General features: G+C 38.5%; 2 protein-coding genes across 4 annotated transcripts; one reads left to right on the forward strand and one right to left on the reverse strand.

Annotated features, from left to right (window-relative positions):
• Nucleotides 1-1,617: 1,617 nt before the first annotated feature.
• On the forward strand, nucleotides 1,618-6,911 carry LOC21398855 (flap endonuclease GEN-like 2). Of its 2 annotated transcripts, none has more exons than XM_024172905.1 (14): nucleotides 1,618-1,743; nucleotides 1,852-2,009; nucleotides 2,754-2,815; nucleotides 2,922-3,049; nucleotides 3,400-3,451; nucleotides 3,605-3,677; nucleotides 3,820-3,893; nucleotides 4,280-4,339; nucleotides 4,455-4,620; nucleotides 4,865-4,964; nucleotides 5,393-5,475; nucleotides 5,616-5,716; nucleotides 5,947-6,080; nucleotides 6,314-6,911. In XM_024172905.1, the coding sequence occupies exons 1-14, from the start codon at nucleotides 1,676-1,678 to the stop codon at nucleotides 6,813-6,815; spliced, it is 1,761 nt and encodes a 586-aa protein (XP_024028673.1). In that variant the 5' UTR covers nucleotides 1,618-1,675; the 3' UTR covers nucleotides 6,816-6,911. The 2 variants fall into 2 exon arrangements, with proteins under 2 accessions (XP_024028673.1, XP_024028674.1); XM_024172906.1 differs by having other exon boundaries at nucleotides 4,455-4,548.
• Nucleotides 6,912-8,290: 1,379 nt separating this feature from the next.
• LOC21398856 (DNA mismatch repair protein MSH3) lies at nucleotides 8,291-14,119 on the reverse strand. Of its 2 annotated transcripts, XM_010109131.2 has the most exons (12): nucleotides 13,048-14,119; nucleotides 12,471-12,638; nucleotides 12,194-12,358; nucleotides 11,790-11,888; nucleotides 11,467-11,700; nucleotides 11,074-11,337; nucleotides 10,837-10,968; nucleotides 10,393-10,653; nucleotides 10,215-10,286; nucleotides 9,619-9,768; nucleotides 8,970-9,446; nucleotides 8,291-8,871 (listed from the first exon to the last, which is right to left on the reverse strand). In XM_010109131.2, the coding sequence occupies exons 1-12, from the start codon at nucleotides 13,978-13,980 to the stop codon at nucleotides 8,584-8,586; spliced, it is 3,243 nt and encodes a 1,080-aa protein (XP_010107433.1). In that variant the 5' UTR covers nucleotides 13,981-14,119; the 3' UTR covers nucleotides 8,291-8,583. The 2 variants fall into 2 exon arrangements, with proteins under 2 accessions (XP_010107433.1, XP_024028652.1); XM_024172884.1 differs by lacking the exon at nucleotides 11,790-11,888.
• Between the last annotated feature and the right edge of the window lie 7,870 nt (nucleotides 14,120-21,989).

Below are 21,989 nucleotides of genomic sequence, written 5' to 3' on the forward strand. Positions count from 1 at the left end.
TAATAGAAAATTTTAGATATGACTTTTTATGAGAACTTTTAACTATGACAAAACTGAAATGAGTAAAATGAACGAGACTTTAATAATTCCCGAATCCCGTTCGAAACGTGGAATATATTTTCAAAAAATTTGTTGTAATTCAATTTTTTATTTTGAAAAGTGTTCTAATTCAATTTCGTTTCTATAAACTCGTACCATCTTATATAATTTTTATGCAAAAATAGGTATTAAAATTTAAGTTACGCATCTCTACTCAGAAAAAAAAATTTACGGTAAACTTCTAAAATTTTATTAATCATGAACAAAGCCACTTCTTACAATGCGACTAATAAAAGAAGGCAAGGAGTCAGTCCTGAACAAATTACAAAAGAAATAAAAGCATGACCAACTAGCATGTGGGCTACACTATTCCTTTCGCGAAAAGTGTAGCAAATTGAGCCACAACGAGCTTAAATAAATATATTTCTAATATATTAAATTTGAATAAGTGAAATGAACGAGTTTTTAATAATTTTTAAATCCCGTTAGAAATGTGAAATATATTTTTAAAAAATTTATTGTAATTCAATTTTTTATTTTGAAAAGTGTTGTAATTCAATTTCATTTCTATTAACTCGTACCATTTTGTATAATTTTTGCGAAAAAATAGATATTAAGATCTAAGTTACGCATCTCTACTCAGAAAAAAAAATTTTATGGTAAACTTTTAAAGTTTTATTAATCACGAATAAAGCTACTTCTTACCATGCGATTAATAAAAGAAGGCAAGGAGTCAGTCCTAAACAAATTACAAAAAAAAACAAAAGCATGACTAACTAGTATGTGAGCTACACTATTCTTTTCAGAAAATGTAGTAAATTGAGCCACAACGAGCTTAAATAAAGATATTTCTAATATATTAAACAACACCGGCTTCAGGAGCCCGTTTAGAAGGAGTCTCAACCTCGTGAACAATTTATACAATGTGTCGAAAGCTCATTTAACTTGGGAGCAATGTAAGGAAAGAAAAAAAAAGTATAATTCAATAAAAAAAAATGCATTAAAAATATAGAGGAAAAAGTTTTAGTGGCAACAGTTTACTTTTTTACCATTTTACAGTTTATACTAGCATCAAACGACATCGAATTAGCGAGATCTCTCGCAATTTACATAACTCAGATTGAAACTCACATGGACATGTTTGGTAAAGTTTTTAAAATAATTTTATTTTTAGTATAAAAGTAAAAATAAGATTATTTTTAAAATGATTTTGAGATCAATTTTAAAATTGTGTTTGGTTAATTTTTTAAGAAATTATTTTGAGTATAATAAAAAAATAAAATCGTATTTTGTTATAATTATTAATTAATATATTATAATATTATTAATAAGTACTAAAAATAAAAAAAAACTTTTAATTATTTTTTAATTATTTCACAAAAATTATTCTTTTTAAAATATTTATTAAATAAACACGATTTATAAATTATTTTTATTTTCGTGTCTTAAAAATTATACAAAAATATTTTTAAAAACAATTTAAAATCAATTCCAAATAAACCCCACGACCACGTGTTTTGAAGATTTTCCCACTCAAAAGCTCAAACTTAACAAATATTACATTAATTTTCAAAAAAAAAAAAAGCTTTATCATGTAACTCGCCTTCTGTTACTCTGTACATCGGAATTCAGAGAAATGGGTGTGAAGAATCTATGGGATGTTCTCGAATCCTGCAAGAAAACTCTCCCACTTCGCCATCTTCAGTAAGTTCTCTCCCACCAAAAACAATTTTGCTTTCTTTTTTATACTCCATTTTTCTTTCGATTTTCCGTATTCATTTGGGTATTGGGATTTTTTTTTTTGGGTTGTAGGAACAAAAGAATATGCATAGATCTCTCTTGTTGGATGGTTCAACTCCACAATGTGAGCAAGTCACACTCTTGTTTGATGGGGAAGGTTTATCTCCAAGGCCTCTTTCACCGCCTTCGAGCTCTAATCGCTTTGAATTGCAGCATTATATTTGTTACTGGTGTGTTAGTTTTCTTCTGTTGACTATTTGTTGCTTGTTTAAGTTTGAAACTTGGGGTTGGATCTTATGCATATCAGGTGTTTGATTGTTGTACCCATAGATTCCATTATTTTTTGAGTTTGTAAAAAATGGGTTTATGTTTTTTTTTGTTTTTTTGAGTATTTGCGGAAACTGAAAAAGACTGACTTTGTTGTGGGACTGAGTGAGATATGACATGATTTAGGGTCTAAAAGCTGCTTCTGTCTGAAGGTGTTTCGATTCTCTTTTTGAGAGTTTTGCCTTTTAGAAGAACTTTCGCTCAAAGTCGCAAATTGCAGTGCAGCTTCTCAAAAAATCTTTAAACATTTTAATTGTTTATTAGAAAATTTAGAAATCCATTTGATCCATTAAGCTATTTTAAAAATATTGGTTCCAAAAAAGGCACAAGCCCGCAACTTTTACTTATTTTTTTCTACTGTCTCAAAAGCTATGCTAGCGTGCCGTTAGTTTCCGTCTAATCTAATACACAATTTTTGCTAGTCTCATGTCTAATACGGACAATGGGGAATCATGTCAAAGTTATGTTTCGAATTGAAATGTGTTTTGGACATAGGTACTCGTTCAAGGAGTTAGTTGCTTCAGTTAAATATTCGTATCAATTTAGCTAGAATGTGCACAAAAGTCTGTGTTTTCTAGGATGTTGATTTTTCTTTTAAGGGTGTTTGTCAATGTATTTACAAATGAATGGTCTTTGCTCTTTGATAGATGGAGCAATTCCTGCGATTAAGATAGCGACTTACAGGCGCCGCTTAAATTCAAAAAATGAAGTGAGTATTCTTGTGTTTCACAATCTAACTGTTTTACAGCCTTTGCACTTGTTTCCATGCACTTTTCTCTCTCTTGTGTGCATTGAAGTGAGATTAATGAAGGCAGGTCAATAACGGTGAAACAAACTCAGAAAAGGTGTCTTCACTTCGAAGGAATATGGGATCTGAGTTCTCATGCATGATAAAGGAGGCAAAAATCTTGGGCATGGCACTTGGCATTCCTTGCTTAGATGGGTGAGTATACGTTTACTCCAGCAGTCCAGCATCATGCTAGGTTTACGATTAGAAGAGAAAGGAAGTTTTCTTTTCTATTTTTCAATCATAAGTGAGGACGAAAAAGGAAAGAAAGGGCGGATAACATGACTAGAATGTTCCCTCTTGACACTAACTCTGCTGTCTAAATAGCAGACATTTTCCTAAGAAGTATAATGGAACCATTTTTTTCCTTCTAAAATAAGCAAGCATTACCCAGAGTAGAATTTTCTCTTCTAATAAAGCCTTATTTGCTTTTGTGTCGACCTTTATTAGAGAATGCCTCAATGAACAGAAACTTACAAAGAATATCATTTTTTATTTACATTTAGGGTTGAAGAAGCAGAAGCACAATGTGCATTGCTGAACTCTGAATCACTATGTGTAAGTCACTAAGACTAAGTTTAATTTGTTGGGACCATCTATCACGTGCATCATGCCAGAGCATCACAAAGCCCACCATCATATTACCTTCTTATTTATCATCTGTGACATCTCCATAATAGTTTTCACAAACACGTCTATTGTGGTCAACAGGATGGATGTTTCACTTTAGATTCAGATATTTTCCTTTTTGGTGCAAGGACGGTGTACAGAGATATCTGCCTCGGTGAGTAGTCCGGAGTTTTCCATCTTAACTGGAAAAGAAAAAGATACTGGGATTTGATTACTTCAATTTGAGGAAGTATATATCTGTTCTATGTTCAATATATTTTCACTAATTTGTGCTTATCATGTGCAAAATGGATTAGGAGATGGGGGTTACATTGTTTGCTATGAAATGTCAGACATAGAAAGACAACTTGGATTTGGAAGAAACTCGCTGGTAATCTTCTAGTTGGCTTGTGAATTTTACTAAAAATTATTGTTTTCTTTTCTAGGGACCGTTTCCTATTTCCGTTTTTTTTCCTCTCCGGCAAACTTTTTCTTGGCTTTAACTTATTGCAAAATCTGATTAACTTTTCCCTTTTTGAACTGATGACCAAAGGTAGACATGATAGATCATAGAAGTTATATTTTTACTTGACACTTTGTTCCTTTTAGCTACTTCTATGGTTTGATCAGATGTGCGTCACTTCTTATTTGAATTCTCTATTTTCATGACGTTATACTTTTCCTTCTAATGTCCTCAATCTCCTTTTTTTTTCCCTATGGGATTCATTTTTTTATAATTTCGAAGAAGTCCTTGACTTCGTTACTTGTGATCCATAGATTACCCTTGCCCTACTTCTTGGAAGTGACTACTCTCATGGAGTACATGGTCTGGGTCGTGTGAGTTCTAAAACCTGTTCATTTCTCATTTACTCTCAACATCAATGTGCACCTTCTTTCCAGTTTATCGCGTTAATGAATGGATGCTTATTCTTTTTTCTTTTCGTGGCTTTAGGAATCAGCCTGTGAAATTGTGAAGTCTATAGGAGATAACGCTGTCCTCCAAAAAATAGCGTCAGAAGGCCTCTCCTTTGCTAAGAAGACAAAAGGTCTGAAGAAACAGGGACAAAATTTGATGAACAACAAGGAGAACTTAATGGTTCATAACTCGGATATGAATAGTATGCTCCGGAGACCTTTATGCATATGTGCTATATTAGCATATATAGTAGTTCTTATAAACTCCCTGACTGTATCTAATTTGAAGTTAAAATTTAAGCAGATTTCTCAGCAATTTATTCTCTGCTGAAGCTTATATCTGCACATATGTATATCCTCACATTACTTTTATTGATTTGCATACGATGTGATTAGCTCATGTATCTGTTTTTATTAAATTGCATGACTTTTGAATTTTCTGTGTAGGATATGAGCCTTGTTCATCAAAGGATCGATCAGTTTTGGATGTGATCAATGCATATTTAAAGCCAAAGTGTCACTCAGCAGATTCTGCTGCCGTGCATAGGTAAGTGCTAGTTTTATAATACTGTTTTCGGGGCTGATGGTAGTTAAGAAGAATTCTGCAGTATAGGTGCCGTTGATTTATTTTTGTTCTTATGTTTGTCTAAACAATAGCGTATCAACTAGTTAGATTGTTGATACCGATATACATGGAAGAGTCTTGTAAATATTTGGCACCAACAATTATTCCTAGAGCAGGTTTTTGGGCCTCGATTCAGGAGACACAACTCAGGACCTGCTCCCAAGGAAGGGGCTCATGGGTGGGCGACGTGCATATTAGACTTTTACCTTTTCCAAAGTTCACCAATTTTATCAAAGTCCCCAACTTAGGTCTACCAGGCTGCTTCAATATGGGATCTAGGATTCTAGGTAGTAGGTCCTAGTCTATCAAATCTAGTTAGTTAACTTGCTTTTCAACTTTGTCCTCTGAAGGGTTCTTGTTCAGCACCCATTTCAACATGTCAAATGTCAGCAGATATGCAATCAGTTTTTCGCGTGGCCTACTGAGAAAACAGGTTTTCCATCTTCTCCTTTCACCTGTGTCTACTGCCTTGTATCTTCACCCTTGAACATGTGCAGGTGCAAAACTTTAATGCTAACATCATGTTGGTTTAACGAATCATTTTTTTTTTTTGTCTTTTCATTTTTGTTTCAGATGAGTATATCCTTCCAAAGATTGCTGAGAGAGATCTACGGCGTTTTGCCAATTTACGTACAATGTCATCAGAACTTGGAGTGGACCTTCCCTTGCACGAGGTGCTTTTGATCTCTGTTGTACATAATTTTCCGTCCTTTCATCCTATTACAAGTTACTTAAATCTATAACATCCTGACCAATAGCAATAAATATGTGACCGTACCCATATATCATTTGAATAATAAGATGATTCTTACGCGTTGTTCCTTTTCTTATAGTATCAACTGTACATTAGTTTTGGCTTGTATTATGATTGCTCTGCATGACCATAGACCTTTACACTTTACAGATGCCAACCAAGTGCCCAGTTTCTGGAATCATCAAGCAGAGAAAAGTTCAGGGAAAAGAATTCTACGAGGTTTCATGGGAAGAGGAACTGCATGGACTTAAAACCTCCATAGTTCCAGCAGATCTCTTAGAAAGGTAAGAGTGTCGTCATCATAACTCACATTATCATTAGTGTAATCTTCTCATTTTGATGTCGATGTTCTAGTACTTGTGTTAAGTAAATACATTTGAACAAACATTGGATATTGTTGCATATGGAAAAAAGAAACGACATAATACACTCCTCTTCATCCCAAAAAATCAAAGTTGTGAGGACTGGGAAGCATCAGTTCCTTCCCTTACATAAATCTCTTTTTTGTTTTCTACAGGGCCTGTCCGGAGAAGATTGCGGAGTATGAGGAGGGTAAAGCTCAAAAGAAGAAACAGAATCGCTGCAACGCAAGAGCAAAGAAATCCGGAAATGAAGCTTCTATGGCTGAAATTGATCAGAGGCTCCAAAATCTTTTGCTTGACATCGAATCTGAAAGTAGTAGGAATACTACCTTTACTTGTCCTTCTCTTGCGTCAAGCACAGATATATCGGGACACAATACGGATGTCTTAGAAACAATCCCAGTTCTTGATAAAGAGCGAAAAAGTAGCAATGAAGAAGGTTCAACTGGTGTTAAGTATGAGAACGAAATAATTGATCTTCTGAGTCCTTCACCACCAAGATTGAGATTGACACTGTCTAGTAATAAGCAGCAAGTGAAGCCAAGTCCTAAAGTTGTGAATGTAATAGAATTAAGTGACTCTGAAACTGACATGTCGCCGGAACACCAAAGGAAGGCCAGAGAGTTGAGATTGTTCCTAGCTAGCGTCAGGGATTGACTTTCAACGATGTCTTGAAGCCAATGTAAAATTAGTTTTAAGTGTTTTTACCGGAAAATTGTAATGAATGTTTAAGTTTTCACATGAATCTTGTCCTCCCTGTTCATAATATTGGCTCTCTAAGGTCCTTTTCTTGATCTCGTTTCGTTTTGCAAGAGAGATTGGAAATTTAGTTAAAGCATTAACACTCGGGATGTTGGACGGGAGTTTGATGAAGCAAAAGAGAGAGAAATGAAGCAAACAATAAAAATAAGAGACATTTTCCGGGAGAATAAACAATCCAAGAAATTTTGTGCGTTTGTGAAAGATAACAAGACGAAGAAGTGAAAACGACAATGATAGGAAAAGCAACGTCCTAAAAGAACAAAGTAATCTGTAAACGACATCACCGAGGAGCGGAAAACGGCCGATTAAGAAAGACGATAATACTTTTTTTTTTTTTTTTGCTAATCGAAAGACGACAATACTTGATGACAGAAGACGACAACTTAAATTAAACGACAACATCTCCCAAAACCGACAATCTTCTAGGAAAAAGTCAAACTATAGAAACGACGAGCTAATTTAAAAAAATAAAAGATTTCTTTTTTTTTCCCCCTATAAACAACGTCATATAAAAGCAACAATAAATTAAAGAACATCATGGATAAACCCGTCTTAGGGAAATGATACAGATATGAAACAAAATCATAGATGAAAACGACCCCAAAAAAAAAAAAGAAGAGAGAAATGACAAGCATAAGCACATCATTAGATAGAAACGACAGCATCATGAAAAGGCAGTATCTTATCACGACAATATCCAATTGAAAGATCAGGGATTTGAAGTGATATAATAGAGGGAAAAAAAGGGAAAATCTTGTACAAAAATGACAACTTTGAAACAGAAATCTAAAATATAATAACTCAAAACAACAATGAGTTTGGAAACAAGAAGCACGTAGTAGAGCAACCTTGAAAAAGGATAGTGACGTAAAACAGGCAACATACTCGAGAGACAACAAGGATCTTGAACAACAATACTCCTAGACATCAGGATCATTTAAAAACGAGAACTTGAAAACGACAATGTCATGGAAATACGAACTAATTCAAAATCGGCAACATCGTGAAAAGCAGCGATAATGTAAAGAACAAATGTGTGCGATATTAAGACAAATAATGAACATGTGAACGAGAACCTGTACTTTCCAAAAAAACAAAACAAAAAAAACAAAAAAAACAAAAAAAAACAGCGAGAGAGAACCAATACGAAAATCGATGGTAACTTTAGAGAAACTTCATAGAAAACCCACAGCACAGAGAGTAGAAATTCCAATATTTGCAAAACGACGATGATCTTAAAAACGGCATCGTGACAGAAACGACAATAGGCCATAAAAACGACATGGTAAAAGATTGCCTAGAGAAACGACAGTGTAATCCCCTGAGAGACTGAGAGAGAGAGAGAGACGGAAGATATCTTCATAGGGACAGGGAGACGGCAATACAATGACATAAAAACTGAAGGCTGCATTATACATGCAGAAGCTTCAGCATCTCGTAAGATGCATATAACAGATGGAAGATACTTACTAAGAGAAAAAGATTAGACAATCAAAATTATACATACGTCTTTGGCAAAATTATCGTAATGTACCGCTCAGCAACTCATTTCACTGGTTCTATACAAAAGAGGAAGCATCTACAAACAAGGTGGAGATAGATTCATCAAGTACGATTTGTATCCACCGCTAGCTCACCATTCAGTTTGAGGAGCACCATTTTCTCAGCTGCTTATTAGCTCATTTGCGAGCCCTCTAGCCTGGTTCAACAATTGCAAGCTCTTTGCATGGTCATCCACAGATAGAGCGTTTTTCAAGATCAAGAAGAATTCCTTGTAGCCATCCAAGCATTTACTAGATTCCATTTCAAGCGTCATCTTTTCGTCTTTTTGACATAATGATGACGTTTCTAGCAAATGCATTTTTCCGCACTTGTTTGCTGATCTGTTGCTTACCACCATCTCCAGCCTAGAAGCCATGGTAACAGCTCGATTGATACACGAAGAAGGCAACTGCAAAACAATCAGTGCTCAACTAGCTTAAAAAATAGTGAAAATGCAAGTGTAAAAGGTATGCTAGAATAGAGTAGAGTGAAGAGAGAGAGAGAGACCTGTGCAAGCTCAGCAACCTTAAATCCAAAACTCTTTTCTGAAACACCAGGCACGAGCTTATATAGGTAAGTCACATCATGATCGGATTCAGAGTTCATGGTGCCGGTCTCCTCATTTCTATGTGAAGTAAGGTGCGAAACATGGTACGCTCCAACAGATCCAGGAAATTCAGCTATGATCTCGGCGATTTTAGGGTAGTGGGTGACGAAGAGGACCATACATCTTTTCTGCTCCAGCAAATGATGCAGCGTAGCATAAGCAATGGCCACACCATCATGTGTACTCGTGCCTCGTCCAAGCTCATCAATGATGACCAATGAGCGCTCTTTGCAACTTTTAAGTATATTGGAAGTCTCACTCAATTCTTCAAGGAAGGTGCTTCTCCCTTGTTGGATGCTGTCTGAAGCGCCCATTCGAGTGTAGATGCCATCGAGGACATGTAGTTTTGCTGATGAGGCTGGTACAAAGGAACCAACCTAGAGAAATCAGAGCACATTTTATATAGCAACAGCTGTAAGAAAATCATTCGGAGAGAGAGAGAGGGAGAGAGAGAGGGAGAGAGAGAGAGAGAGAGAGAGAGAGAGAGAGAGTGCTTTCATTCATAACAGCACAACCTCAAGAATTATTAGAAAGGATTCCCGATTTTACCTGGGCCATAATGGCAATGAGAGCAACTTGTCGAATGTAGCAACTCTTTCCACCCATGTTGGGTCCAGTAACAATCTGACAATACTCTCTGTCTGCATGCAAGTCTGTGTCGTTGGGAACAAAATTGTCTTGTAATATACTCTCCAAAACCTGGTAAGAATTTGTCAGTACTAAAAATAAGCCCTTAACATATGGAAACCTAGCCATTTTCAACTTACAAAATGGACTATAGTCCGAATACCGAGTAGTAGTACCTCAACAAATTTTATGACTTAAGACACCAATACAAGATTTCTGCTGTTAGTTGGGACATTGGCATTATTTTAAGGTTTCACATATTGATTGATTTATTCAATTACTAATTCCATTGAACACAAGTGATGCCCTAATTCCATTGAACACAAGTGATGCCCTAATTCCATTGCACATAAATGATGCCTAGATACAGTCAAGGACAAAATTTCAAGCAAAAAGTGATATCCAAACTCTGAAAATCTAAGCAAACTTCAGATGACATGATTTGAATTGCACTTTTGAGCACTAAAGAAAGAAAACTGGGAAAAACAAAGCTAAAGTGGAGAAGCTTAAAGTCATACCGGATGGCGACCGGCAGAGATATGTATCTGTACAGGTTCATCATCATATAAAAGAATTGGACGTACATAATTCTGTAACAGAAACAGATAAGCGGACAGAATTATACAATGTTACAAATAAAAAAGTTGCAAATGTAGGACTCAAGTTCGAATCAATAAAATCTCAAAGAGTACATACCTCATTTCTTGAAAGAATAGCGAGCGAATGTAGACAATCTAATGCGGCGAGGGCCTGAACAGCAGCTTGGAATTCAGCATAATAGTTGCTGAATTCCACCAGAAAGCTATTCCAAGCAGATTGACAGGCAACATTGAGCTCCTCATTTGCCAGTGACAGCTTGTCTAGAGCAGTCAACACTTCGGGTGGGTGATACCGGATTGTTTTTTTGGTACTATTAACCTTAACCCAATTTGAGGGTACCTTTACGTCAAGGGACAACTGCAGCCAATACATCAAATAATAAAGTATACAACAGCGTAAAGATGCGGTACAGAAACGGGAAAAAGAAAAAGAGGTACAGCATCAACAACATAACAAAAAAAAAAAAAAAAGGAGAACAAAAGGTCATTCTGCACCTTTTTTGCCTTTTCCCTTTGATGAAAAAAAGTGCGGATAACATACCTCTATCAAATGTGTCACTCCAGACACACTAATGAATTCCAGCTTGCTCATTTTAAGCTGCTTGCGATATAAAGTAATCAGAGAATCCAATTTTTCTTTTGCCAATTGAACCTTTTTCCGGGCTTCAGCAACCTACAGAAATATATCGTACCAGAAAGGTACATGAAGAATGATGAAAAAGGCAGCATAGAGCTTTTACTAAAAGATAATAAATCAGCATGAAACTCAAGTACGAACCTCAGGAAATTGGCCATTAGAGATGATTAAGTTTTGTAGATCCCGTTGGTCAGCTGCTTCGTTGTTTAGGGAGGACAACAATTTTGCAGCATTTCTTATCACAGTGGGCGATGAAGCTGTCAATATCAATTTCCGCAATAACTCAGAACGCACAATCTTCGCTCTAAACTTTCCATCACCTTCTTCTTCCTCTTCCTCTTCTTCATTGTGAAGTTGCTGAAGTTGTTTTCCAGCATATAAAATAGCTTGAATAACTGCAATGAACTGTATCATTCAATCATTTAGAAATAGTCAATAGTATAGGCAATATGATGATTCGACGCCAATAATAAAAAACTAAAGTGAACTGTAAATAGTACAAATTAGGAGGCTGCAGGTAGAGTAAGTCGCTACCTCAGTTGGGGTGGTGGTCCGGTGGAAGATTCTTGTTATTCCTCGTTGAATATCAGGTACCCTACCTAAGGTTGTCAAAACTGAAGAAAGTACATGACTAATCTCTGGTCTTATAACCACAGCTAGATCTTCTATATTCTGAGAAGCTTGAGAAGAACCCATGGATTCCCCAATCTCGGACACAGCATCCAGACGAGCAGTAATCATGTTTCTGTCACATAAAGGGTGAGTTACCTGTATCAATCAATGATACTATCAAATACATCAACATTGAAAACTAAAAAAGCATGCAAGATAATCCTAATAACATATGCACGTCATACCCAGTGCCTAAGAAGCCTTGAACCAAATGTAGTGATTGTACGATTCATGGACTGCAGTAAGGAGCCAGACTCAGAACCATCACTATTATTCCGCAAAACCTAAACAAGAGATGGTAAATGAGAAAATATTGATTGAAAAAATTAATGCATCTCTCACAAATCCAGAAAGATAAATTAGAACATCGAATTTGTTAGTAATTTATAGTTAGAGAAGTTGTAGTAAAATGCATTGTGCTTTGGAACAGAATACTATTTCCCATCAACCCAAGATCAAAGCCTGTTAAATCCTGCAAGCCCTTTGTGGACAGGGACGAGTAAAAACAAGAATAGCAATTGGAAGTTCACAAGATCAACATAATGGTTATCATGGAAAATAAAGCTTTTCTAACAAAGGGGTCAAATACCTCTAACTGTTGAAGTGCATTGGCTGGCAGGGTCATCTCGAAGTTGCTTGATAGGGGCCTAAAAGAAGCTCCTAAACAAAGAACTCTTTCAAGACCAAATTGTTTCAGGTAACGGATTGTCAGGGCCAAAGCTTGGACGACCAGATCTGGCATGTCCATGATTACCTTTGAACATTTATAGCAAAATAGAAAAAAAAAATGAAAATACGGTTGAATAATAATTAACATGCTGAAAATCTTAGTCAACTAGTAAAAGCTTATGTTAAAAATTTCTTACCTCAATTGCCAAACGTTGATTTCCCTCTACATTTTGCTTTGAATCATCTTCACCCATATTTTCATACAATGTCATCACTTCGGCAAGCGCACCACCATCCTTGAAGCATTCCCGCGAGCAACGCTCCACGCGGACATGTGAGGCAGGTCCAGCATAGCCAAGCAACAACTAACCACATAGAACCACATTTTCACTCAAAAACCCAATGCAAAACAAAATAAAAACAAAAACGAAATGTTAGACCATGCATGCAAACACCACATTTAGCATTAAATATGTGAAAATGACATTTAATAGGATCCTCCATTTTGCGCTCCAATGCATATTACTATTTCGAATGTTATGTTTACTCGAAAGTAAACTTTCAAATTTTAAATGATTTATAACTGATAACAAGTCAACACATCAATCAATAACAAACCAAATGTGACAATTACTATACTTGATGCGAAATTTGAACAAAACACGCCAAATTTAATAGTATTTGCAGTGTTAGAATAGAATGGAAAAAGATAAATGGTAAATTTTGGCACTAGAGTAGAACTTTGCATTGCATTTTGCAACTAAAAGTTTATACCTTCTCCGTTTGCTTAGAGAGTGGGCAACCAAGAAGCAACTCAGCAGGAGACAAGCTGAAAACGACACTCTCAACCCCACTCCTCAAGAAACCATCACCAAACTCCCCAAAAACGACATCACCAGCCGAAATCTCCACCCCAACAATCCCAACCCTCACGTCACAGTCCGAAACATTCTTCTCCACAACACAAACCAAATAACTACTATCCCCGCCCCACCCCTCTTCCCTTCCTCCGACATCCTCCGCCGCCTCCAACGTCGCCCTCGTGTACAGCGCCGACAGCCCCCGGCAAAACGGGCCCACCCGGTTCGGCCCATGGGCCTTGATCGCCGCCGTCTCGGTCTGCTTAACCACGCCGACCTTGTACCCGGCTCCCACCAGCCTCCTGACGTGGACGCTGAGCCGGAAGGTGGGGACACTCGCGGTCAGGAAGCTGTGGTCCACGTGGGCGTAAATCCCCAAAACTCTCGCCGCGATTTCCGCGTCGTCGCCGAAGAATCGGTACTTGTAACCGACCTCGACCATCAGGAGGACATCCGGGTGTTTCCGCTTGAGTTCCACCACTTGTTGTTCCAGAGGGGTGTACTTGACGGCGGCGCCGTTTTGGGCTTGGGATGGAGGAGGTTTTTCTGGGAGGTTGTGGGTGGGTTCTAGAAGCTTCTGGAGGAATTTCTCGTGGAGGGAAGGAGGAGGGGTGGGAGTGGAGAGCTTGGGGAGTTTGGGGGGTTTGGAAGAAGGTGAGGAGTTGGAGGAGGAGAGGAGGCGTTTGGAAGGTGAGAAAGTGACGGTGGCTGAGATTTTGGGAGGTGGGATTGGGAGAGAAGATAAAGATGAAGATGAAGATGAAGGATTTGAGGGGTTTGATGAAGATGGGGTTTTGGGTTTGGGAGCGAAGAAGCGAGAAATGACCTGTTGCTTCTGCTTTCCCATGGTGACACTGACAATCGCAGTGAAGTTTTTTTGGGCGAGAGAGAAGAGAGAAAGGAGGAGTTTGGCGCGAGAGAAGAAAGTGCTTTCCCATGGTGACACTGGCAATTTGGCGCGCTTTTATATTTCTCTACGAGTTCACCCCCCGATGTTCATTTATGGACCCCGTATGATCACGTCCCTGTAATTGTACCTATATGTGTGTGTATGACTCAAACAACGTTATATTAATCTAAAACTTCAAAAATCTGTTTCAACTGAGAGGAAATTACTTTTAAAGGATCTTTAACCACTTTCATCTCATTTTATAGTGATGGTGAGTTTGATCTATAAAGATTTGTATTTAGTTGTGGTTTTTGCCGTTTAGATTTCACATTTTGTATGTTTTTGTGCGATCTTTTTTGTATTTCATCTCATTTTGTGCGTGTATTTTTTGTTTATAGTGATGTCACTTGTAAATGTCAAATATAGAACATTTAGATGGGTGAAGATCCACGTCCATAACAAATTTATTACGGCATTAATCATAAAAACCTACGCATACACTTGAGGCGGATAGTAATTTAAATAATTTGTCCATTTTAGTGATTTACTTGTCATATAGATCTCGATATTTCTTTACATGTCATATAGATCTCAATATTTCTTTACTTGTCATATAGATCTCGATATTTCTATAAGATCTATTAAATCTACATATTAATTAAGAAGTGCCAAAATTTTTATTAGATCATGTTAAATCTACATACTAAATGATTTGCTAAAAACACCCTTATTATATAGTTTCTTGATGTGTTGACACATATAAACCTATAAATTACAACCCTCGATGGTGGGGATTCCCTTTCTTTCTGTTGCAAGGGAAGCCCAACCTTCGACGCCGACTCCTCATGATGACGACAGATCGTACCGTCGACCTTATGGCAGGAATCCTTCAGGAAGAAATTAATTGCCAAGAAAGACTAATTGGTTGAGTGAACAGTGCGCAAAAGTGATTAGTGGGCTACGGTCTGGGCCTAGAAAGGCAGACCACTTGAGTGCTTTTCTGCCTACAAAGAAAACCCACCCGATGAAAGAAGCTCGGCTATAAAAGGGAAGAAGCCTCATACAGGAAAGGGGTTGGTTTATCCTGAGAGAAAAGAATGAGAGAGCAATTGTTAGTGTAAATTGTAATAATCTCAAAATGAATAGAAAACTACAGTGGATGTAGCTCTTCATTTATAAGAGTGAATCACTATAAATGTTGTGTGTTTTTCTACTTCAAGTATTTCTTCTCGTATTGCTCACTACACAACAAATACCACAAACACTTCACTGCTTATATTAAGTATATAGTCAATATTAAGACGGTAATCCAACGGGATACCTAGTGGTGACCCGGCCTATTTCTGTTGACGAGTTTTTACCGTCAACAATTGGCGACTCCACTAGGGACCGAACCCAGAATCTCTGGTTCATGCGTTTGACCCCCAACAACAACATAGTCATCAAGCATGCCTCCAAGAAGAAGGATTGAGGCCATCAACCAAGGCAGCTAAATGGACGAAACCGCCACGCATCCGGTGAATGACGGGATGGAGGAGGTTCCGCCTCCAGTTAGAAATGAAGTCCCGCCCCCAGACATACCGCAGCCGGACCATGTACAGATGCAGGCCCAACTAACCACTATAACCGACATGGTACGTGGACTAATGGTCGTAGTCGAGCGTTTGGACGAAAGGAACTCTATGCCGCCTCTAGAAGATGCCCCGAGGCCGTCGGGAGCTACCAAGGCCGAAAACCACAACCCTGCCGACCGCCAACATGACCTAGAAGGAGTCGGGGACAGCGAAAACCACAGAAGACATCCTAGGCCTCGACCTGCCCAATCCTCCGGCAGCTGTCTAAGGGCCGTCGGGCTCCGGGCTCCCGAGGACCGGATAGCGAGAGGTCTAGGGAACCCCGAGGTGCTACCCCAGGAGGAAACCCACCGGGAGACTCAGGGTCAGTACAGGTAGGCGGGTAGGGAAGGGGCGGACCTAACGTCCAAAGGGCAAAAGCGTCGAGAGTAGCTGGCTCAGCCATCTCGGCCGAAGAAGTGCGCGCCATTATGGAACGAATGGCCAACCTAGAGCAAAAACTCACGGGCGACGTCGCCGGCCTAAAAAAGAACATAGGGCGAGTGGCCGAGGTAGTAAACGTCGACATCAAGCCTAGCCACACGCACGACCACCCATTTACCGTGGAAATAATGGTGCCATCTCTCCCTGATAAATACAGGTCACTGTTGATCCCACCGTATGACGGTCGAGGAGATCCCGACGATCACTTGGAGATGTACGCAGGGCACATGCTCTTACATGGGTATGCTGAGGAGATTCTGTGCCGAGCCTTCCGGAACCATTTAACGGACTCTGCCCGAAGATGGTTTCGGACGCTGAAGCCAAACTCTATCTCAAGCTGGGATGAGTTGAAGGAAGCGTTTTCCCTCCAGTTCATATGGGCTAAAAAATATGTCCCCCCAAAGTAGAATTTGACAACGATATACCAGAAGCCAAACGAATCGTTGAGGGAGTGGCTTGCAAGATATGGAGAAGCTGTCGCCGCCACGATGGACATAACTGACCGGGAGGCCTTGATGGGGGCATTGTCTAGCATGAAGAAAATAACCCCCTTCAAGAGAGAGGGGAGGAAGAGAAACATGGGGAGAAGAGAAGTTAAAACTCACCCATATTTCCAAACGACACTTGCACCTTCCTTCGGCGGGGCAAGCGGTTGTTGGGATGGAAATTAAAAGGTCCTCGTATCATAAAAAACATGAGTTTCCACCCATGCGACGATGAGGGTATACCCGGTATTAGCTTGCCAAATCTGGGCTGAGATCTCACATGCCCACTCAAAAAGTATCACCCTTCGCACTTTGCGACGTGGCATAACTTAATAACTTATACATAAACATAAACTCGTCCAGCGGCAGATCTGTATCAAACCACTGGCTCTACAAAATCCAGGCACCGGCGAAGCAATACCAAAAATTCGGCGGCAACTGAGCAGGGGAGATGCCATAGAAATGACAATAGTGCTTTACAAAGGGGTGGACCGGTAGGGTCATCCCCGCCGTGACAACCCTAGTATAAACATGAAGGTATCCGGTCGGGGGCATGCTAGTCCTAAAATACATATCCGGAAGGAGGTATTCAAACCATCTCCCATCAATGCAGCCTTCTTTGACAGCCCGGATGATATCTTTGTTCCGGATCCTCGAAGCCACAACATTGGCCGTAAAGAACGGCCTGTCCGGGTCTCCGCTTGTAGCAGCCAGAGGGGCGTCCACCAGTGAAGCAGCGACCCCACATACGCTGCCACCTGTGAAAGGCCTCATACTAATGTCTTCGTCAATTATTCGGCAGACGCTGTCATAATTACCGCTACAGTCGTCGCTTGGGCCGGCCATATGTTCCTCAACTTCTCACAATAGTGAGTCGCAGTCTGAAGAGGAAGATGACCATGAAATCTCTGCCACAGAAAGGGAGTCTAGTCGTACAATAGACGGTTCCTCTCGACGGGTGTTTTTTGGGTCCATTGTTCTGATAATAAAAAGACAAGGAGCTATGTCAAAATCCTAAGTCGAGAGGAAGGAAAAAACGACGACCATTCTAAGTGACGACCATTCTAGACAACGACTGCTGAAATACCTCAAACATAACGTCGACCATTCATATAAAAATGGTAACGATGAACGCTCGTGACAACTGAGGTTCATCAGAACCCAGAAGCCAGAGACTCGCATTCAACTAGAAATCAGGAAAAATTATCCTACGTAGATCGAATAAAGCATAGTAAGTTACTGTCTTCTACATTTCGCATATCAACACATACGTATGATTCACTGGGAAAGCCAGTAAAATCATCTAGCAACGTAAATAAGCAACAATTAAAGCTTACCGATGAGTCAGAGTTTGGAAACCAAGTAGCTTCACAATGCATCGAAGGAAGCAGGAAGCGGGGAGCGCAAGTCGGAGATTCATGAGGAGGAATTCAGGCAGAGTAACGGCAGTTCTAAAAATTTTTGGGAAAGAATGGCTTCGGTTTGAAGAATATTTAAAGGAAAACAGACCCTCGACCCCTGACCGTCAGATAAGGCTCACGGAAATCCAACGGCAGGGGCAGTTTTACCAGATCGAACGACAGCAAAACGAAGGCGAGAAGATGAAAGGATGCGATCCAAGGGCTCATATTCGTCTTTTCAAAATGAAGCCTTACGTCAACATGGGGAAGCGACTGACGCGACGGTTGCGCTCCTTGTGGAAATCCAAAGCACCCAGACCATCATTACAGATTAAGGTTCGGGATCAGTTTCCCACACCCGAAGCACGAAGGTACGACCGAACCTAAGCTCGAGGCTATCTAAAAGAAACCCTCGACCTGAGGGGCAGCTGTTGTGTGAGAAAATGTGGATGACGCGTGAAAAAATAACAGTGTGACACGTGGCCTTGCTTTCCCTCAAAAGGCAACAACCCTCGATGGTGGGGATTCCCTTTCTTTCTACTGCAAGGGAAGCCCAACCTTCGACGCCGACTCCTCATGATGACGACAGGTCGTACCGTCGACCTTACGGCAGGAATCCTTCGGGAAGAAATTAATTGCCAAGAAAGACTAATTAGCTGAGTGAACAGTTGACAAAAGTGATTAGTGGGCTACGGTCTGGGCCTAGAAAGACAGACCACTTGAGTACTTTTTTGCCTACAAAGAAAACCCACCCGACGAAGGAAGCTTGACTATAAAAGGGGAGAAGCCTCATACAGGAAAGGAGTTGGTTTTTCCTGAGAGAAAAGAATGAGAGAGCAATTGTTAGTGTAAATTGTAACAATCTCAAAAGGAATAGAAAACTACAGTGGATGTAGCTCTTCATTTATAAGAGTGAACCACTATAAATGTTATGTGTTTTTCTACTTCAAGTATTTCTTCTCGTATTGCTCACTACACAACAAATACCACAAACACTTCACTACCTATATTAAGTATACAGTCAATATTAAGCCGGTAATCCAAAGGGATACCTAGTGGTGACTTGGCCTATTTCTGTTGATGAGTTTTTACCGTCAACATGTAGTTGTTCGGATGAAGGTTGAGTAGCAACTTGGTCAGATGATCTATCTCTTAATTATAGTTCAGCCAAAGCGATATGAAATACACGTGGACAAAAAAATAAATCATTATTAAAACTCCCAATATAAATGAAGATTGATAAAATAAAAAGTCTTCTATTTTTTTCCCTGCTTTCTTTTGTTAGAAGTAGGGTTGGCAATTCATGTTAACGTGTCAGCCGACACAATTATGGCATGACACGATTAATAAACGTGTCAGAAACCCAAACACAAACACAGAACGCTAATAATACGGTTAACACAATACGGCACGCAAACACAGTTACTAAACGGGCAGTGATAAGTTGACACCAAAAAAATACGTTTATGACCCAACTAGTAAAAATAGTAGAATTTTATATTGTATTCAAAACTAATATTAATTGACTACTTAATATCACTTGTAGTTAAAATCTGACAACTATATAATAAGAAAAACATAAATTCTCTAATTCTCCCTAATAGCCAACACACATAAAAATATCCGAATATCAAACACATGTGTGTGTGTATATATATATATATACACACACACGATACTACTAGATTATCATATATATATATATATATATATATGTTTCAAAACATTAACATTTGAATGTTTAAGTGCATAAAATATAAAATAAATATAGGAAAATGTCTTTTTTGAGATTGAAGGCCTAATTACACTTTAAAAGTTTTCGGTTGCTTTAACCTAGTGGAAAAAGAAAACATTTTATGAAAAAAAAATAAATGAGCTTAATAAACAGGCGGGCCGTGTCGTATTGTGTCGGCCCGATGATGGCCCGTATAATTAAACGGGTTAAGCATGTTAAACAGGCCGGCACGAATCCAGCTCATTTATTTTTGTATTACTCGTGCCAGCTTGTTAACGACTCAATTAATAATTGTGCGATCCAAACTCATTTATCTCGTGTCATTTTCGTATTATTTTATCGTGTCGTATTCAAAATTACCAGCGAAGAGAGTACATTAGAGAGAGAGAGAGAGAGAGAGAGAGAGAGAGAGAGAGAGGGTTCAAAACCAGCAGCGATAAAAAAAAATCTAATTGAATATGTGGAGCCTAATTTGCACTAACCCTCGCATATTTTCCCTTCTTTATTTACGTAACAAATCCAGTCACAGACTCACAAGGGAAGCTTTTATTTTTCTCATGTCATATATCTGGGTGTGCTTAATTAGATGCCTTTTCTTCTCAATAATTAAAAGTAGTTTGAAGGGTGGGAATCTTCTCTAGCAAATTATTTTAGAGGCGATACTGATCAACTTTCAGTTTATCACGTATAAAAATGGTCAATTTTTCAGCATCTTCTTGAAATGTCAGTGATTCTTGCACCATCAATTGAATTAGGAAGAAATATGAAACAAGTACAACAACAAAATTGGCAAAAAAAAAAACTGTCACAGTGTAAGGGACCGTGTAGTACAACTAACTGATTATGATATTCCATATTTATATATATATATATATATATATATTAATACAAGATTGGATCGAACCCTTGTCCTAAATTCCTCCCCACCAGATTCTTTAGATCATGATAGTCCTTTGATAATTGCAAACATTGTCATTGAGATCCTCTTGGGGTTAATTTGAGCGGAATGAACTATATATCTTCAAAAAAATTATGACACAACCAAATTATCAAATAAACTGGTTTGAACCCTTTTTTTTTTTTTTTTCCTCCTGATCTGAAACTGGTTTGGACTTCTCAATCCTTCTTTGGCTAGTTCACTTGGATATATTGTTTAATTTGGCAAAGGCATTTATACCATTGAATACATCTGACCAAACGAGAGGATTCCAAATCTCCTAGTGATCCATTAATGGGGTATGCGGGACCTGCTGAAATCGCATTCACGATAAGAACCAAATGCATGAGTCATCCTCAATCTGTCTGACCTCCTTTACGTTATAAAAGCCTTATCCAAATAGACCTCTCAGTGACATCATACATCTCATCTGTGCTCGAGAAAAATGCTAAATATTATTACCGGTGATCATCACTAATAATTTTTTTCAACCGGTCAGATATTGACATGTGAGTATGCGATCTTGTATTATAATAAGTGGATTCTAAAATTAATATATGAATTTGTGGTTAGTTAAAAAGGTGTTGTGATGATCACTAATGTTGATAATATGAAAAATTATATGGACCTCTAACATAAAATTACATCTTAACTCGAATTAGTGAACTAAACGGACCCGTTGAAAAGGTGTAGTGAGCATCATCGACAGTATAACATCGCTCTTTATTCAAATGCATGTGTCGGAGAATTGGAAGAATAAGGACAAGTGGGGTTTCGGATCATGAGGAATACGCAAACTGTAAAACATACTTTCTTTTTCTCTTTAATATTGGCTGGAATAACAATAAGGGGGGGCCCGTGGGTTTTCATTTCCATGGCACCAATAAGTAAAGGTTTATACTCTACAAAAACAAGCAAGCAAATGCACAATAATTTCATAAACTAAAACGACTCTTCCTTAAATAAATTCTCTTAGAACAAACGGCCGGTGAAGTTATGGAGATTCAGCGGCAAAATGATCGCACAATTCTACCGCTTATAAAGATTAATAATGATTGAATGCAAGAGAAGAAGAACATTGTTCCCTCTTTAGACATTTCAGGACAGATATACAGTTTGTCCTTCCATTATTGAATTTCCCAAACCCTATCCCATAATATGCACATTTTGTGATTAGCTCGCCTTTCTTTTCAAAACTGCCGTTTTGGTCCTTTTGTGCTTGTTGATGGATCAATCATTTCACATCAACTTGGACTCAAATCTTTTGATCTCTTTTTCTATATATTGAAAGGGCTTATAAATCTCATTCTAACGCAATAGAAGAAGTCATAAGAGTGATTTAGAGATTTTCCT

Source organism: Morus notabilis, unplaced genomic scaffold, assembly GCF_000414095.1.
Source record: "Morus notabilis unplaced genomic scaffold, ASM41409v2 Scaffold759, whole genome shotgun sequence".
Lineage (NCBI taxonomy): Eukaryota > Viridiplantae > Streptophyta > Magnoliopsida > Rosales > Moraceae > Morus > Morus notabilis.

Coding starts and splice junctions, on each gene's coding strand:
- LOC21398856 (XM_010109131.2), bottom strand. CDS start 13,980: ATGGGAAAGCAGAAGCAACAGGTCATTTCTCGCTTCTTCGCTCCCAAA. Junction 11,338..11,466: donor GGACCACCACCCCAACTGAG/GTAGCGACTTAC, acceptor TGAATGATACAG/TTCATTGCAGTTATTCAAGC. Junction 10,287..10,392: donor CTATTCTTTCAAGAAATGAG/GTATGTACTCTT, acceptor TTTCTGTTACAG/AATTATGTACGTCCAATTCT.
- LOC21398855 (XM_024172905.1), top strand. CDS start 1,676: ATGGGTGTGAAGAATCTATGGGATGTTCTCGAATCCTGCAAGAAAACT. Junction 2,816..2,921: donor GCTTAAATTCAAAAAATGAA/GTGAGTATTCTT, acceptor TAATGAAGGCAG/GTCAATAACGGTGAAACAAA. Junction 3,894..4,279: donor GATTTGGAAGAAACTCGCTG/GTAATCTTCTAG, acceptor TGTGATCCATAG/ATTACCCTTGCCCTACTTCT.